At 42.7% G+C, this 18,373-nt stretch overlaps 4 protein-coding genes across 4 annotated transcripts; 3 read left to right on the top strand and 1 right to left on the bottom strand.

The window, feature by feature from the left end:
* Positions 1-520: 520 nt before the first annotated feature.
* MELLADRAFT_96465 (uncharacterized protein) lies at positions 521-3,203 on the top strand (the record flags this gene model as incomplete). The annotated part of the gene is made up of 8 exons (XM_007407505.1): positions 521-918; positions 1,024-1,085; positions 1,232-1,546; positions 1,693-2,010; positions 2,104-2,226; positions 2,331-2,393; positions 2,489-3,145; positions 3,190-3,203. 8 exons carry the CDS (start codon positions 521-523, stop codon positions 3,201-3,203), a joined length of 1,950 nt encoding a protein of 649 aa, XP_007407567.1.
* A 2,821-nt stretch (positions 3,204-6,024) lies between these two features.
* On the top strand, positions 6,025-8,445 carry MELLADRAFT_96463 (uncharacterized protein; the record flags this gene model as incomplete). Its single annotated transcript, XM_007407506.1, has 7 exons — positions 6,025-6,047; positions 6,159-6,291; positions 6,362-6,691; positions 6,754-7,104; positions 7,163-7,315; positions 7,382-8,113; positions 8,176-8,445. 7 exons carry the CDS (start codon positions 6,025-6,027, stop codon positions 8,443-8,445), a joined length of 1,992 nt encoding a protein of 663 aa, XP_007407568.1.
* A 1,224-nt stretch (positions 8,446-9,669) lies between these two features.
* MELLADRAFT_61449 (uncharacterized protein) lies at positions 9,670-10,706 on the top strand (the record flags this gene model as incomplete). Its single annotated transcript, XM_007407507.1, has 4 exons — positions 9,670-10,000; positions 10,054-10,203; positions 10,280-10,432; positions 10,510-10,706. 4 exons carry the CDS (start codon positions 9,670-9,672, stop codon positions 10,704-10,706), a joined length of 831 nt encoding a protein of 276 aa, XP_007407569.1.
* A 4,534-nt stretch (positions 10,707-15,240) lies between these two features.
* MELLADRAFT_104511 (uncharacterized protein) lies at positions 15,241-16,554 on the bottom strand (the record flags this gene model as incomplete). The annotated part of the gene is made up of 4 exons (XM_007407484.1): positions 15,241-15,370; positions 15,437-15,717; positions 15,795-16,373; positions 16,450-16,554. The coding sequence occupies 4 exons, from the start codon at positions 16,552-16,554 to the stop codon at positions 15,241-15,243; spliced, it is 1,095 nt and encodes a 364-aa protein (XP_007407546.1).
* Positions 16,555-18,373: the final 1,819 nt, after the last annotated feature.

The following is an 18,373-nucleotide window of genomic DNA, read 5'->3' as shown; positions in this document are numbered from 1 at the left end:
TTTGGTCTGAAAGCACATCATCTACAGCTTCCTGAAGAGTTTTGTCTCCAAGAACCCCGGGCCTAGCTTCTGACTAGCTAGGAATGTGTACATGTATACACACTGACGAGCTCTAGAAGTCGGATGAATTCGGAAATTGAATTTGTCTCACATCAAGAAGTGCTCTTTTCCACCTCTCCTGAGTCCTTGGGTGTCATCTAAATATTCATCGACAGCCGACCCCGCGTCATCTTTACTCTCGACTCTTGCCGAGTCCTCTCAGTGGTGATCGCGCCTGATATCACACAGCCATAACAACTGTCCTCAATTTTTAAACGTCATCTTTGCGTCGCAAATACTGGAAATTTCGAATTGGCCCAGTCAGCAGGAGAATCGGGGCGAATTTACTGTCGTTTTTTGCAAGGCACCGACAATCCTCACGGTGCAAGACCGAGTCTCTACTCATACATCGCATCTCGACTGTGTAGATTGAGTGAGGGCAGAGTGAAGATGCCCACCTGATGGCATCTGTTACAATCGCATGGATGTCGGTCATTACTATATGTTTTCTGGTCTGTCTCAGTTCGGAAATTCGATTTCATCCGGAGCCCTTCGAAGACACAATCATTGGAAAAGGTGTAGACGGAATCTCGGAAGGGACGACTATCATCAATTTACCTTCAGGCGCAGACGAAAAATTGATAACATCGGATCTGATTCACCAAGAAGTTCCTCCGGAGACCGCTTCTCAATTCAAAAGGTTCCGTCCCAGCCGCAAACCTTCAAGGCCACCTCCACACACGGTGAGACAGATCTGGTGGGTCGAGACAATTCACCGATTTCGGAAGGCCTGGAAGGTGCTAGGAAAAAAAGTTCGAAAGCTCTGGGGATCTCTACGCAAAGCTTGGGCAAGAGCAGAAAGTCACTGGAAGTCACTGGGTGAGTTGCCAACTGATTCTATGTTCCATGACCTTAGACGAGGTTGGTATTGTAGCTGTCACATCATCCAGAATGTTACTCCTCCATAGCTTCTCACAGATGAAGCCATGTACAATACAAAAATAGTCATCAGATATCAGCCTCAGGCAAAGATACTCATCAAATCTGTCTGTAACGATCCAAAGGCCATTGAAGCCTGGTTTCTTTTTGCAGAATGACCTAAAATGTCACCCATGCTCATCAACCTGAACGCATACTGTCCAGCATTCCAAATAGACTGCTGATTCGAAAATCTTTGAATTTCAACTTTTAGGCAGAACCCAGGACAATTTACAACTCATAGGCAAAGCGCAAGAGAAGCTTCAACTTGAAGGCGAAAGGCAGGAAGTGACAGCATTTGTGCCAACAAGACGGTCTGCGGCGACTACACTCAAGATTCTAGGGCATTATGTCCAGAATTATTATCATACTGAACAGGAGTATCGCGATCCGTTCATGCGACTATCAATCATTGCTTTTTTCAACAATATCCTTATTACAAATCAACCTCAAAGGCGTCAATTCGAGCAACTGATTGTTAAAGCCCAATTGCATACACCAATCCCCTCAAGCGAAATGCGAGATCAACGTGCGTAGATACCCTCTGACCATTTTCAATTGAACAATTTTTTGCTTTGAGATGTACTCGGTCAAAATGACTTTTTAATGTCTAGGAGAGATCTGTGAATACTTTCGCACATGTTTGGTTTCTAATAAAGCTGCTCCATATTTCAGGACTTGCCACCCCGCACGCGGAACTGTCCATAGATGCCGATCATAACAAGGCTAACATTGCAGAAGAGGTGTCAACTGGAGAATCCAATGATGATGCGTCCGTAACACAAACAAAACCAGCAACCGATATCGAAATCATTTCCAATCCAGATCCTGCTCTGACACGCTCAGAGAAACTTGAATTTCTCAATAGTGACAGGAAAAATCCTTTGGAAGAGATTGTGGAAGAGGAAGAGCCGAGGGTCGAGGGCGCAAAAGAATCTTCTGATAGCGAGAACTCGGCATCGATCACAGTTTTCAAGAAAACGTTCCCTTCATGTAAGTTTGACGTCTTTTCTTCTTGTACCATCACACTTCAACTTACATTTGACTTTCTATAAACATGGTCGAAACTGCCCGTGCGAACAAAAGGGTTTCCTATGAGTAGAATTGAAGGACGCCGTGGTGCAAAACAGCATCACCAAAACATCAACTATGATAAGATGTTACACCTTAAAAAGCCCACCAAAGCAGGTTTACTTTCAGACGACATCGGTAAGTTAGATACGTGCATATTTGGTTCTGAAGGCTTCTGGACCCTTTCCTAATGCTGATCATATTTTCGGATTCGAATGCGCACCCACCATGAATCAATATAGCTCACAGACTCCCAATATCGATAAACAAGGAGCATAGCGAATCAACGGGTTCCGCCAAGATATGTACGAGTATCTGTCTTTTCTTTCTTGAAGTTCTCTCGCTGATAAATTTCAAATCGTTTTGGCATTTTTGTTTCATAAAATCTAACATTTCTCAGTGGATCCAGTCGAAGTCTCAGAGATTGTAGAAGAATTGAAGCGCTCCAAAGCGGAAGCTACTAACTATATTATAAATCAGCTGGAATCCAGGAAAAGTGCATATAGCATATCGAAGTTTATAGGACCTTATAAGATTAAGAGGATCGAATCAAGTATAGCGCAACAGATTCAAGCTGTGGATGTGATCTATTGGTTAGCTTATCGTGGGGAGCCAGAGGCGCAGAAAGTACTCGAATCTAAATTGGCCAGCGGAGGGCTCGAAGAATCGGTAGAAACACGAATCAAACAGGCACTCGAGCTACTCGCAGAGAACAATAAAATTAGGCAGTCGTTGTTATCCGATTTTGCCGATGCAGGGCCACCAATTTCTACAAAAGATCAATTGATCAATCGATTAGTCACCCGGATCAATCGAGGGTTTTCACTATCTGCTGCCTTTGGTCAGGCTCTTGATGTAGGGAAGAGCCTGACTGTGCAAGGTTTGTGTAGATTATTTGCTCCAGCGACCAATCGAATTTGCCGAACTGTTTCCACCGAACTATCGAGAAAGCTAGGAGTGGATCCCTTCCGACGTTCATCTACTTTCTCCACAGGAATGAAGTCGCTGCACCTTTATGATTTCGCTCCATTTCCCGGCGAAGGCACTCGTAGAACACGTCAGTTAGGAAGAGCTTCCACCTTTGATCTGTCGAGATCCGAGCAACCTCGACATGAAAGACCGCCTTTCACACGTTCTCAAACGATGCGATATACTGTGACTTGATCAAATCAAAGCCTACTTACTAGTCGCGCTTCAACAATGAGGACTCAGAGCTTCATTTTGGTCAACTTTCTTTACTGGGTTCGTGTGCAGAATACATCCAAAGCTGCTCACTACACAACCTGCGGACATCGTCCTGTCTCTCCCTCTCATCATCACGATCATCATACCATCTCAAAATTCAGGGGACTTGACTTCTTTAAAAATCAATTTCTGTTTTTGCACTGCATTCGAAAACACTGGTCTCTCTTTCTTCAACTATCAAGACTTGATTAACATGTCTTTCTATCTCATTTGTTAGTTCAAATCCTACTTATGTAGATGGATATAAGAGTAACGTGAAGCAAATTGTCGTTCATTCAACTCTCCACCCCCATTACATTTTTCTTTGATCAATTTAACTTTTTTACATTGTCATGTTTTTTTTTCACCATCTACAGTCATGTATTTTTCTTTCTTTAGCTTGAATGTGTTACACCAGTTCATCAAAAGATTTATATTGTAAATTGGGAAATGGAAAAGAGTTTTTTTATACAAGAAAGTCTGATTACATTTTATTCTTTGCACAAATCTAGTGGATATGAGTTATAAGCAAAGGTTCCATCAAATATTGTCAGAGGGAAAACCTTCTTCTAGGGTATTGTGACTTGGAATTGTCCTTTTAGAATCTAGATACCCACAGAGCTACATACAATTTATTAACATCCATCATAACATCACTACAAATTCTTCAACGGGTTCAGGTTTGCATAACATCTCTCCACCTTTACTATGTACTACTACCTTCCCCTCTGGTGTTAGCATCCAAAGTTGGATTCAAGTTTCTTTCCTTTTCTTTCCCTTTACGTTGATCTGCCTTCCTTTTGTTACAACGTGAAGCAGAATGATTTGATTTACCACAATAATAACATAAATTATTTTCTTTTCGATGATTGAATTCTTGAGCTGATAAATCAAATTTCATAAACGATTTGATAGCATTTTCAGCTTTAGCAATCCTTCTTGGATCGAAATAAGTTGATTTAAATGAATTAATGAAGCTTTTGAAGGTGATTTGATCTATTGTATCATTATCTAGTAATTTGACTAACATTGGAGCTGCCCAGATAGCTGCATCACCGGTTAAGTAAGAGATAGCAAAGGCGACTTTATCCTTTTCATTTGAATACTTTTCTTTATTAGTCAAAACATAAAGAGAAACCTGTTGAACGAAAACTTCCGCCTTAGCCCCTCTTTCTCCATCAAACCAATCAGGAATATTCATGTCGAAGCAAGGAGATCCAGATGATACGGCGCGCCGGACAGATGGTGTTCTCCTAATCGTCAATCGAGTCGCAGCCTCAAGAGTTGCTAATCGTACTTCCATATCATGAATTCGAGCGAGATCGTTATCCAATCTAGTGGTAAGTTGCGCAATTAGACGGTTGATTTCATCGGTATCAGCCATTGGATCTAGGTAGGTGATGTATGCAGTGATGTCCTGGATGATGATAAACTTTGATTGTCGGTTCCAAGTTTCAAGACCGTGATTGATTGTGATGATGAATGAGGTTCAGAAGTTAATCAAATTCTTTTTTGGATCGTAGCTTGATAGAAAAAAACTGAGGGGGTCGGATTGTAAAGTTGAATATATTTGTTTTTTCCGGCGTCTGTAGTATGATCTGGTTCAACGAGTTTACGAGCTGATGGTATTTCATGCACGTCCCAAGACGGGTTCTCCTTATAAAGCGACTATAGGATGGGTTCTATTGAGGTTGTGATGAAGATGATGGATGAAAATTTGGAAATTCGACTCAAGCTCAAATTTTCTGGAGTATCAGAAGGCCTGCGCAATTTTCTAGCAGCTAATTTTTAGTGGCTAGAGATCGCTGATTAGAGGGCATGGTCGCATCCGCGGATAACTAGGAACTGTTCCTAAAAAACAGTTCCTTAAGACCCCTTAGGAACATTCCTAAATCAGTGTCGCACACCCCTGAGAAACCATACGCCCAATGTGACAACCCGTCATACTGATGCGTTTGACACAACGAGATACCAGACTGTCACCCTCTCAATCCTATTTCTACCCACGCGCGGAGTCACTAGGGACTGGGCGAAGCTCTGCAAAATTGCAATTCAACCGTAGTTGAAAGCGAGTTGCAAACAGCTAAGCCACTGTTCAATCAATATGAAATTTCCTTATTTTTTTTAGTAAGCTTTATGGCACTAAAAAAATAGGGTGGCGCACAGGCATGACCCTCCCTAAGACGAGCTGTCTATTCAAAATTTCCCCCCCCCACCTCAGCCAAAAGCCTATGGCAGAACGCTTCTGGATAGCCTGATATACCTTTCACAGGTTGCTCTCGCTCTGGTTTTGGTGAAATCATCTGACAGTCGGGTCTCTTGGGCTTGTAGGAGTAATCCTGACACCTCCTGTTTGCATAAATCGCTTCGGTCGACTTCCAGGGGATTCATGCGCTTATTGAGGTGGCTAAATCCTCTGTCGGTCGAAACCTCGCCCAGTCCCTACTGAAGTCCTCCAAACGAACAAACGAAACACCTCCACCGAATTTTCCGCACAACAACAGAGCTTGGTCGGAAATGTTTAGCCACGCCATGAATATAGACGTTGTCGACCAACACTCCAACATCCGGAACGGTGGTGCACAGTAAGAAGAACGCTCCGCATTGAGATATTCCAGCCAAAGCGAGATATCAATCAGGATGTAGACGCTCATGCCCGCGTTCAGGCAGCCTGGCCATATCACCTCTTCTGTGTAAGACCACATATTCATAATGAGCTGTGGGCTAGCTAGTTAGTAAGTCCCCGTATTTCATTATCCTTCTTTAAACACTATAATTATATATGATTCGATGACCACATTACACTATCCTAAACTTCTTAATGCTCGTCGCATAAATCCACGAAGTCCACTCACAGTTGCACTCCATCAACCCACTGGTTTTCGTTGCAACGGACCTAGCTGCAGACATCGTCCTATCCACTCTTCGCAATACTACAACCCACGACACCAACCCAACAAACCATTAATTGGTGTTTCGGTAAGGCACAACTTTAGCTTAAATTCATCAGAATCGCGCCCTGATAGACCATTCGCTTTATTCCACAAAGTGCCCACTTGCACCAGGTGGCGCGGGAGCTCTTCGAACATATAGCCGAACGGAGTATCTTCAAGACATCAGGACCTTGAACGCCATTCCAAACGAAACATTTGCGCCTTTGACCAGCCAATCCAGTTCTAGTCCAACCGCACGAGTTAATAACAAGCGAGACGGTGAACAACTCAGCAACAGTCATAATAATATGTCAGATAACAAACGGCCACGCGTACCCTGCGCAGGTATACCCGGCGTCGGTCCGCATCTGGGGAAGTCCAAGGCCATCAATCGTCTATGTACATGGGAGGTGTGCCCCGGCGTACGTGTTCTCACATACCAAATTGTTGAGGCGTTAATAAGCAAAGTTACTGACTCCTGATTTCCCTACTTATTTTGCATTGTTAGTGCTGCCGTACACAGCGAGGGGCCACTGGCAACAAGTGTTACACTCACGAGAACGCCGAGCGTTCAAAGCCTGCTCCAAGCACCCAACCATTTCTTCAAACCGTATCGGAAACCGCTGAGATTAGTGGATTCATACCCATACCAACAAGCAACAATGGACGCCTCAACATCCCCAACGACGACGAAGCAGACCTGCTAGGCCCTCCTCCGCCGGTTCATCCTTTGGTTCTCTCACCTGCTACCATGCGCACATATCACCTTAATAGATCACTTGAAGAAGAATTCAAACGAGCCGCAGACGCCGCCGAGGCCACATGTGATAGAAACATATCTATCACCCTATGGATTAAAGTACGTGTACTTGCATTCATCCACTGCAATATAAAAGCGAGACTGACAAATCTAACAGGAGGAAAGTGAACCGATGCCATTCTTGTTTGCACCAAAAATGATGAAGCAATATGCCATCTCCGAATGCGAAGCTCTGGTTGCATTTCTATCATCACATGACCCACATTGGAATAAGTGCCTCCGTGTATATGACGCGAAATCGGACAGATGGGTGACTTAGCATCACAACTTACACTATTTAAAATTATATATAGCTGATCGGAGAAAAAAATCACAGAACTACACGTTGATTACGACTAAAATACCTATGACTTCCACGCTTCGCGAGGGCCTGGTATGTCTTACGACAGTCGAACCGAAGTTGTGCAATGGAATGGTCGATTTACAGTCCAGATTAATTCCAGGCAGAACCAAAATCAAAGCCATTGTCGATTCACTCAGAGTTACCCCCACCAAACCTGGCGCCCCCGGCACCAGTTTCAATTCCGCCTCCAGCTCAATTTCAGCATGGAACGAGAGTACGGATCAATCAACACCTACACCTACCCCTGCCCTGGAAGATGAAGTAGGCAAAGGAAAAGGCAAACGTGCATTCTTACCTACTCCGCATCGGCAACAACCGCCAATCACTCCAATATTTGACGACTACAAGCACAAAGTATCTGCTCAAATGGCAGGCAGACGGCCCATTTTCTCACACAACATCTTGAACGACACACACAGCCCCTCGCCAACGTCCCCGTTTCGGTCTCAAGAAAGTGATCCTCCCATGATTGACTTAACTGACGTTCGCCAGCTCAGCTCAAGTGAAATCCATGACACTGAGGCTATGCTCAGTTCGCCACCACCACCCACCTCAGCGATTCCAAAACCAAACCACAGCGCCGCGGCAATCACGGCAGGCAGCACAGCACCGTCAATTTCGTTAACTCTGCCAACACAACCGCCAGGCAACGCGGCATCCCTCCAGGAACGGAGATCGACCAGGAGGACTCACAAAACAGGCCTGGTGAGCTAGCATGTGTTATGATATCTTACATCCTCTCATCTCATGAATTGCCTTATATCCAGTGGCCAGCACTTGACACGCCAATGGCCAAGATGACCCAGTGGCACGCCGCCCATTTAACGACAAAGGGTAAGAAGGGGGTCTGGGAAAGCTTCTTTTCGGGAACTCACAAGTGGAATCATAGTGCCACGTTTCGATACATACGTTGGATGAACGAGGTCACTCCGGAGCGATGGGCCGCGTGGTTTGAGCAGTGTGAGCGAAATCAACAGGAGACGACATTTGAAGTAGCCCGAAGGGACTTTTCCAAAGAACTAGATGCAGTCTGGTGATATGCAGACCAACATTTATAATTTTTAATGTTTGCCTTTGACTCCTGATTCTCTAGTAATACATTTTATTCCAACATGTAATAATTTTCTCTTCAAGTCAATATTACCATGATGTTTCTCTTATGTCCTTTGTCCTTTGTGATCAATCTGTTCATCCCATTTGTTCGGCTATTCCTTATCCTTGTTTGCCTTATGTCCGGGTTCTGTTTTATTCATATTACTTTTATCATCTTCACTTTCTTGAGCAATGAATACAATTTACTAATGTTTTCATTGCGCCATGTGCCCTTAGGCCAACCACCGTGATCGGCTAAAATTACGCGGTAACGCTTAGTACTACACATCCTGTACCTTGTACAGGATTCGTCCTTGAGGCATATATTAACCTAACATGCGACAAAATATTTGTAACCCTTTCGACCTCACTGAGCAAGAAAATTCCTGTTGCAATATGTTTTTTTTTGGATGACATGAAGTCTATCATATTTTTTTATGTTGATCGCTTCCATGACTTCATCCGTGATTAAATGAAACAGATACATAGTTCAATGAAGCGTACTGTACCACGTAGGACGCGTGTTTGGCGTTCTCACACACTCGCGTTCATGCAAGTTCCACATACCGGAGCATGACCTGCAATCATGCTCTACAAAGTTTATCGGCATGTTCGGTAAAACTCAAGAGATATCCTAGATACCCTTCGGACAAATGGGCATTCATTCAATACACACACATATGACCTCCGCACTTTGATCGCCAGTCTCAACAGTCTCGACAGTCATGATAACACGCAATCGGTCGGAGCTTGAAGTGTGACCAGTTTGTTATCCCCTTCTTCAGTTGCTGAGTCAAACTTTGTAAGCAAATGTTAAAATTTTCATCCTTTGGCTCCATGGGCTATCACGCCGCAACATTATTAATAGTAATACGATATAGTACTACAATCTGTTTGCGTTTGTCATGATATGATATTTTGTTTGCGTTTGTCATGATATAATGATGGCATCCGATCGGTTGCTTGCCCCACAAACGCGTATAGTCAGATTAACCTCGTGAGGGATATGTGTAGGTGTAGGCCATCAACGCAACTGGTTTGGATATTCGACTTGTTTCTTGATATAAAAGTACCATCGTTAAACCGGCTTGGGACATTCTGCACCATCTTCAGAAAGGTCTCCTCTCCATTTGATCTTTAACATCATATCCCATTCTACTTCTGCTATCATGACGCCGCCAGTTTATCGCAACTGGAAGAACCCCACTCCTCAGGACTTAGAATTTCTCAGAACTTTAACTGATCGCCAAAAGTCTGAAATATTCCCGTTGCCAGTCACGAACAAGTCACACCCTGCTGTTCGTGCCGGTTTGGATGAGTGCTTCGAATGTGGCAATTTCGGACACAGCCGTCTCACTCCTGGAGGATGCACTAACAAAGATACCACCAAAAAGCGGCCTGACTTCGATAGTTGGCGTCGAGCAGACAACGGCAAGAGGTATATCTTGAGCAAGATACGCATGTCGGATGCAGACCTTCGAGCTCTATCTGCTATTGGTGGTAAGTTTTCTCTCCAATTTACCTAATTTGGCCAACCATTAATGCCCTCAAAGGTCCGCAAAACCCAATAGAAATAAAGGACAATGATGCCCCTGTGGTTTCATCATCACCTCCGACCTTGACCACTAACACAAGTCAGGCTAGTACGGAAGCGAGTCATGAGTCTTCGCAGACAACCGTACCCTCGATTGGTGACGTGTTTTGTAAGCCTCATTATCCTTGAAGCTAGTCACACGATTTTTAAAGTTTTGAATATTTTGCTTTCATTTCATTTCTTAGCCGCTAATAACTTGGGGATCGTTCCGGCCACGAACGGATCAGCCGACTTTGCCGCTGGAACTACTGAATACGCTGTTGAATATCTTTCCGACCTTGCGAAGTCCAGCATAGGAACTGAAGCAGTAGCCAACATATTGTCTAACACACCTTCTAGTAGGTATCTTCTTACCGTGATTAATTTACATTAGAAACATTTTCTAATGTATAACCATTTGTCTGCAATGTTATAGACGCGAAGGTCATTATTATGACAAAAATCATCGTATTGCCACCAGGGGCGGCCGGAATGCCTCGCGATGAGGAACTCAAACTATCTGGCGAACAAATAACCGATCACCGTGATATGTTTGCCGAACGTCATGAGTATCCTCATAAATTGACAAACCTTTCAAGGACGCTGATAGCATTGATTGCTTTTCCTTGTTAGGTGGCATACGCGCACAAACTGAACCTGTCGACTTCAAGTATTGATTGTAATTGTATTAGATCAGTGTGATCGAACCAAAGTAACAGTGATAGTGAAATGAGTCAGGCTTTTACTTATGTGTTTCACATAATTACATTTGTACTTTTATCATTATATATATTGTCAGCGTATCTAGAAATCGATCGCCAATGGTTATTTTCAAGTTAACGCGAGAATAAGATCAATCGCACCAGCAACAAAAAGTTCAAACTACTCGGCAAAGCCAAGTCAGGCTTTCGGGTAAATTGAGGTAAAATAATGAAAAGAGAGATAAGTGTTGAATTTATCAACAAGCGCAAGTAATTCCATTGTCGAATTACTTGCGCGTAATGGTGCATATATATGCAAAGATGACTGGTCATTTTATTTTGAGTGACCAGCTTTTTCAATTGTATATATATATATCACTTCGAGAGTCACAACATTAGTACTGTCCTATGGTCCTGGTCTGCTCATCTCATCTAAGTCCGGTTGAACACATTCTATTCTTTGTGGTACTCATCACATCCGAATCTACATCATACCGTATCACGATCTATGTGAGTATGAGCTGGCTCGTACTCATATGAACCAGAGTTACAACATGATTAATATGAAGTGCAAGTTTGTATTATTTAGTAGTCATAATGCCGGGTCGTCAAACTTTGGATTCAGATCCAGATCTCAAAAGCCCCATGCCTGCTCGCGCTTCATCCCCTGCTGGAGCTGGAACTCAACCTATTATCTTATCCAACTCAAGCCCCGCTTCAAGGCCACTCATTGTGTCATCGGCGGAAAGTGACAACGGCGTCATTCCCGGAGGCGTGGTATCATCTGATTCTAATGAACCGATGTGGTGATCAATTTATGGGATCAATTAAAAAATTCACAATTACCAGTTTACCAGTTTATTAGCAGGATTCAGCAGGAAAGAAAATTCGAAATGGAGGTTTTTGATCAATTGAAGCTCTTGTAGGCTTATGTATTGGTCATTAGGTCAACATTACATCATTTTATTTCACATTATATATTAAGATCATTATAGTTTACTTACAAATTTATCACAAAAAGAAAGAAAGAAAAACATAAGAAAAATTCAAAATTATAGGTATAAAGGTTGGAAAATGGTTTTTAGGTTAGTAAAAATAAAGTTATGGGTATTATGAGGTTAGAATATGAAAGAACAACATTATACGATACTATGACAATTTTAATCTTCAAGGTTGATAAGTAGAAACAGAAGTTATTAGGAAAAAAGCACTTTTTCGAAGTTGGTAAACAAGAGGTACACGTGTAGTTTGGTTGTGTAATAGTGGTAGTGATGGAATTTAAGGTTGCCAAGAGGATTTTCCGGGATTTTTAAGGCTATAGATGATGATGTCATATTACATGAGCAAGAAAAAGATAGTAGTAGCTGTGAAAAGTGAAGAAAATGGGTGAAATTCGTGGAAAATGGAGGTTTTCAGCTAATTACATATGTCAAATGACGTCAGAATAGGTTGGTAGATGGCTCATTCAACGCAGAAGAGTGGATTACATAATGTACAAACTTTAAATCATTAGTAACGGAGGTGTGTGTAAAAAGTTATAAGGCAAATAAAGAATTGGTGTGAATCTCAAATTTACAGTCACAAGTCATATGTAACACTAAAAACCTTAACTTCACAACTCAATATATTACTCATCACTCATCAGAAGTAGGTCATGTAGGTGTCAGAAATGATCAGTAACACGTGGGCTACAAGATGCACTTTAGTAATCAAAAATTGGAGCACATCTGAAAAAATTTGTAATCTCAAAAATTGGTTTTCAGCTAGTTTACAAGGAAAAAATCACCTGTATTCATCATAAGAAGTGCTGTACATCATATTATTGCGTCATTGATCACTTTTAGCTGTGAAAATTACATCATTTATTAGTAACAAAACCATTACATTGCGTCATCATAGGGTTTTTAGGGAATTTTGGGCGGATTTGATTGGTTTTGAGGCTGTTGACCATTGTAAAAGTTCTAGTACATTGTTATATATACTTTGAGAGGGTTTTGGGACTGTTGTTCCCCTTTTTTTTTCTTTATCATTTACGCCATTATTATTTTGTTTATCATCATAAACTTATTTTAATAGTACCTGTTCACTTAAATACGCCCTTTATTACAGTTATAAAGAGAAATTTACTTTAGTTTTATAGTCATAAAGACTTATTGGGAATAATATCAATCAGATATTGCTTATTTTTTTTCAGTTATCAATTGGGAATAACACTATAGCAGTGTTGATAGTAATACAAAGTGTGCTTTTGAAGTTAAAATTACGTGTGAAGTTATATTTCTCTGGTGCCTTATCAGTACTCAATACAACAGAGCTCTTTCTGATTGTGTTGTTTTAGAAGAGCAGTCCTTAGACAACTTCTACTAGTCATTTTATTAGTAGATTATCCTCTTCCAGCTCTGTATAACCCTTGTTGGGTTATAAGTTCTACACCGATCACGACATCTTCCGACATTATGCCATCAAAACTATCCAAGAATCTTGGCAACCTTATCCCATCTTCCGTGGCAGCATCCCGCAAAGTTCGGGCACCACGGGCTGTAAGAACAACGACTGATACTAAGTATGAAGGTGGGTAAAATTTGCATATGGCTATGGTTTTTCAATTAATGCGGCATATCAAGTTGTTGACGCCCTATTAATGTGTGCCAGACGAAGTAGGGGATGGAGACATATTCTGTGTCTCCATTCCAATTCCCACGTCGGGTCTAAGGCCAGACTACCCATCCAGACGTGCCGCTTTCCTTTACCACCTTGATGACTACTACGGCGGTGTTACAAAACCTAGATACGAGCCGGAGATAACTAACGGACTATCAGAGTTTGTGGCCATATTCCAATTAGGCAGAGCGGTTGATCTTTCCAGAACTAGGGACAGCAATGATTGGTCTATACGTGAACTACGAGGGGATGGTAAACACGTGCCAATTAACGGCATCGCAAGGTACCATCGTTCCTGGACTTATGCAGCTAATTCTAAAAGCCAAGCTGTGGAAATCGCAAATGCACATATGTATGTGGCTCAAATGCTCGCACGATATCAGTGTTATCTGAAAGCTTTGGCCAAAGCTAAAGGCGTACCTGAACATTGCGAGTGGTATTTGCGATCATATGTTTTACACGTAGGAACGATAGAATATTGATTCATTTGAGCTGTATCAAAATCTGATATCACTAATTTGACCATAGGTTCCACGGGTTTCCCTGTTGCAGACGATAGGCTCGGTGGACCCGGATCTTGGGCGATGGATGTTATGTGAAACAGTTCGAGACACCAGCATTACTCGATATATCACACTATCTTGTTTCAGGGACGCCTTGCCACCTTCTGACCGATGGAAAGGCTTGATTCATTCTTTTATCCATTATGTATACCAGGAGAGTGGCGGCGAGACTTTGATTGGCCAAATCGACTGTGACAATTGGGGAATGATATCAAACGTCCTCTGCTTTAACCGAGGGTAAGCAATCTTTTTTTATGTTTTACCACATCAACTTTGCATTGTCTGATTGGCTCATGTAAGATCAATGACAAATCATATGCTGTGCCAGGTCGTATTACTTGGAAAACAGTGACAAGTTGGATCAGCCCTTTGTTGATTTCCAAAATGAGCACGCATGCAATAACGTATGCAAGCATCTTGGCCTACAATCAGTTAGAGTTTGATCAGTGCATATTTTTGATCGAGTCTTGTATTTTTCATAGAGTTCATTTCTACTTTTTGTATTTGTTAGTATTTATAGACTTAGATTTTTTGGTCCATTATACAATATTTGTTTCCTTGCTTTTCATTAACCGCCTACCAAATACTATCCTGATGATGCTTGCGTATATTTGCTCTTTCTTTGTGAGGGAAGTGTCATTTTCTATTAAATTCACAAGTTTGTAAAACTTGTCGATCATTTGTTTTTGTCATTCTGTTGCCTGATCAGGTTACTCAAAAATAACATTATGAGTAAATGCACGGTGTAAGGGGCGAGCGTCGCATTGCCCGATCACCTCAAAATAAGTGATCGGTCAAATACTTCTTCGCCGGTATTTCAAGCAGGTTGTGGGTAAGTCCAAGTGGCCCCGTGTACCTGAAGACAGAGTCACTATGGCCAGTGATCGAAGTGATTCTGAAAGCTAGTGAACGTGTGGCCATGCGCGTGACTCACTTTTCTTCAGTAAAACGAGATCATGCGACACGAGTTCACAGTAAGAATTCAAGCACCAATTGGGTTATTATCAAGTTACAAACATATTTGCCTAATGTGGATCACATTAAGATATAATAAACCAAACAATGTACTTCTAATAATCAGATGGGACAACCGATAAAAGTGAAAAGACAAACATGCAATTACATTGAAAAGGATGTTCGTCCCGAATGAATCTACTGCGACGTGTTCGTTCAAGTGCGCAACATGAATCCAACATTCATTCGTCAAAGTTGAGAACAATATCTTTGATCTTACTTCATTTGTCATTTGAGGTACACACTTCCGAGGTGTTCACATATTTCATTGCATACGTGTTGGTTAACGAACCGCGTGAAAGCAGTGTGCACAGCATCCTCCATGTCGTGACTGTGTCGGCTATGGTACGGAATTTTGCTATGTGGGCACAATCAAACATTCAGTTGAAGTAATAAGGTAATATGACGAATATTGATGACTTACTATCTGTCATAACAGGTCAAGTTGCTTAATTTACCAGACTCGTCACAAACGAGATTGGCTATCAAAGTGCGGTCACCGCTCAGCTCGTATGTGTAATGAATGAAGGCAAATATGAGGTCGGTCATAGGCCAAGCTTCCTTTTGATTCGGCTCATTTTGATAATTATCCGCCCAAACAAAACGGTGAAGGTCGAAGCCTTTGGTTGCACGCTCACATATCTTCCAGCGAGGCTCTTCATCGTTGACGCAACCGGATCCCTGCACTACATAAGATGGTTGCACCTGAATACGCAGACCAAGGTTGGGTCTTGCAAGTTGAGTATCGAATTTTACCGATTAAGTTAGGTAAACGGACTTACCGCCAACGATTTAGCAATGTGGTACCATTGAAGGTGTGTGGCATTCACACTTCCTACGTTCGATCTTCCTTTTCTGAAGAGTGTTTTTTGGAATGCTTCCAAAGCCATTGCCACATACCGGCTGCTTTGAGCACGTTCGAAACAGTGCGCACGTCCTTGCGAATTCATATCGGCCCAACGATTTTGGTACTTGAGATGATAGATACCAGCTATGTGATACTCTCGGTGATGAAGGTACAATTTTCGTGATACCCACTCCCAACCAGAGCCATCTATGAGAGCAGTGTGTTCGTCATCGTTATGTTGTCCCACTTTATAACCTACACGCTCGTGTAAGAATGGCACAACCTCGTGCCCATTGTAGTGCGGATGGTTTGGGTGGAATGCCTTTGGCGATAAACGATAGAGAGTGCCCTCTTCTCTCAGGCCTAAGTCCGGTATGTCCTTGTAGTAGGGAACTGCTGTAGCAGAGTCATTGGAATTTTCTATTGCATTTTGTAGTTGGTTGGAGATATTGAGTCGAATGTCGACAATCATTAGTCTCAATTTTATGAGCCAGTCAGGAGAGACAGTACATATCTGATGGTTCGTGCTGGTCAGTGTCAATAGGGTGACTGATATGCAACCCATCCAAGACCGGGGATAGCTGGCCTACGTTGTCGATCACCATTGGGTGAGGCTCAGAGCTGGCTAGCATGTGGGAGGGGTCGATATCACTTCCGGTAACATCGGGGGAGGAGTCGGGTGAAGGAGATTCCATTGGTTGGAGTAGTAGTTGAACTGGAACTACTGAAGGATGGTTTGCTGCACAGTTCAGCGAGCGCACCTCTGATTGCAACCTAGTTATCGGCAGTCAGGATGTATGAAAAAGCAACAACGATCGCCTGGTTTCAGAAATAAGTATCCGAGAAATTGCTGAAAATTGACGTCATGTCATGACGTGTAGACAGGATGCCCCAATCTATATTTCCTCCCCCTTTGCCATGATCGGGATATGATTCATGGAATAAGTTGACATCAAGAATGTGTTACTTATTCCATGAGGTTAAGTGTTCGGTGCTTATCTTTTTTTGTATTATGAAATTTTGAGCCTATTTCAGTGAAGGGGATCAAAGGCGTATTAAATCGACGTCATGGTAGTCAACCTTGTTTCATAAAATTATTACACATTGTGAAATAAGTATAGTGATAAGACTACGTCAAAAACATTGGTTCGACTAAGTATTAATGGTATTATTAGTTTGAATGTAGTATAACAAGAGGGTGGGGCGAATTTAATAACTAGATTGATAGTGGAATAGGACTCTGTTGGGCCAAATGTGAAGGAACATTACAGCAGAAGTCGGTTTTCCGCACAAGCTTCGCAAGCAGAGAATCATTCCGCACACGGATCATCTCCTCCAAAAAGAATCTGTAGTTTATCTCATGCATACCACGGCATATTGAGAGGAAACCTCCGTACCACGCGTTGGTTATTTCCGCGGCAGATCCATTGAAACGCCAAGCCCCATCGGGTTTCTTGAGGAATGGCCATTGCTTGGGGTTGTTGTGTTTGCGGCACGATGCATCTTTCTCAGAGTGAGTGCGCATGTGGAATGGATCGACTGGCCTTATCGTGCCCTTGAGTCTTTCCATCGCGGGTAGGTCCTTGCGGAGTGATTTGTCAAAAGTACATGCATTATCGAAGAATTGTATTGGCGGTAAAACAGGGAACTTTCTTTCGAGTATTTCCTAAGTGTGTAAAAGTTATGACAATTAACATACACAATTAAATTAGTTAAAATACCACCAATAATAGTTATCGCAGAATGGTCACTCGCCCTGACCAAGATAACAGACTCTGCGCGATACATCGTATCTCTAGCCAGGGTGATGCCACAGGTGGCAACGAAGAGCAAGTCATTGTGCGTCTTGGCGTTCGAACACGTCGGCTTCTTGGTTATGTTTGAGGCACGGACAGTATCTTCTCCATCTCGACCCGCTTTGTGGGTCCGGTCTGACTCGTCAACCTCAACCAATGCGTCCAGGTTGAATGCGTCTGTGTCAGCGTTGAGTGCAGCGGTTGGGTCCTCAGGCAGTTTTGCGCCCGTTCGCTGGTTGAAAGCCAGCGCAGAACGAGAACGGTGGGTCTTCTCATGTCGAATTTGAATGGCTTCTTTATGTTTGGTTAGCTCGCATGCCTTCGTGTCGCCTATTGCATCGCGGGTACATGGCTGTGCATGACACAGTTTGCCAAGGAGTGGACTGTGGATGGGGCAATAACGATCTTTGGGTGTTTCGAGCATGATCGTGCAAGGTGGAGGATTGGGTACCAAAGGATTGAGAGTTGTAAGTTGATCTTTGGTAGCACTGCAGCGGGGGTGCCCAATGGTGATTCCGTCCATTGCGATGGCGCGAAGAGCTGCGCGTAGTTTGATTATGAGCTTCTTGTGCTACGTGTTGTGGAATGGGATATTGATGCTCACCCAAGCCACCGCCTGGAACCAATGGGTCGTCGATTATCTCGGTGCAATCAGAGCACATATGGTCTATGTAAGGACTGCCCTCGAGCTCCAGCCACGTCAGGACGGTGAGTTTTG

This window comes from Melampsora larici-populina (assembly GCF_000204055.1).
Source record: "Melampsora larici-populina 98AG31 unplaced genomic scaffold MELLAscaffold_9, whole genome shotgun sequence".
NCBI lineage: Eukaryota > Fungi > Basidiomycota > Pucciniomycetes > Pucciniales > Melampsoraceae > Melampsora > Melampsora laricis-populina.
Note: the sequence above shows the minus strand (reverse complement) of the source record. Positions and strands in the feature narration are given on the sequence as shown.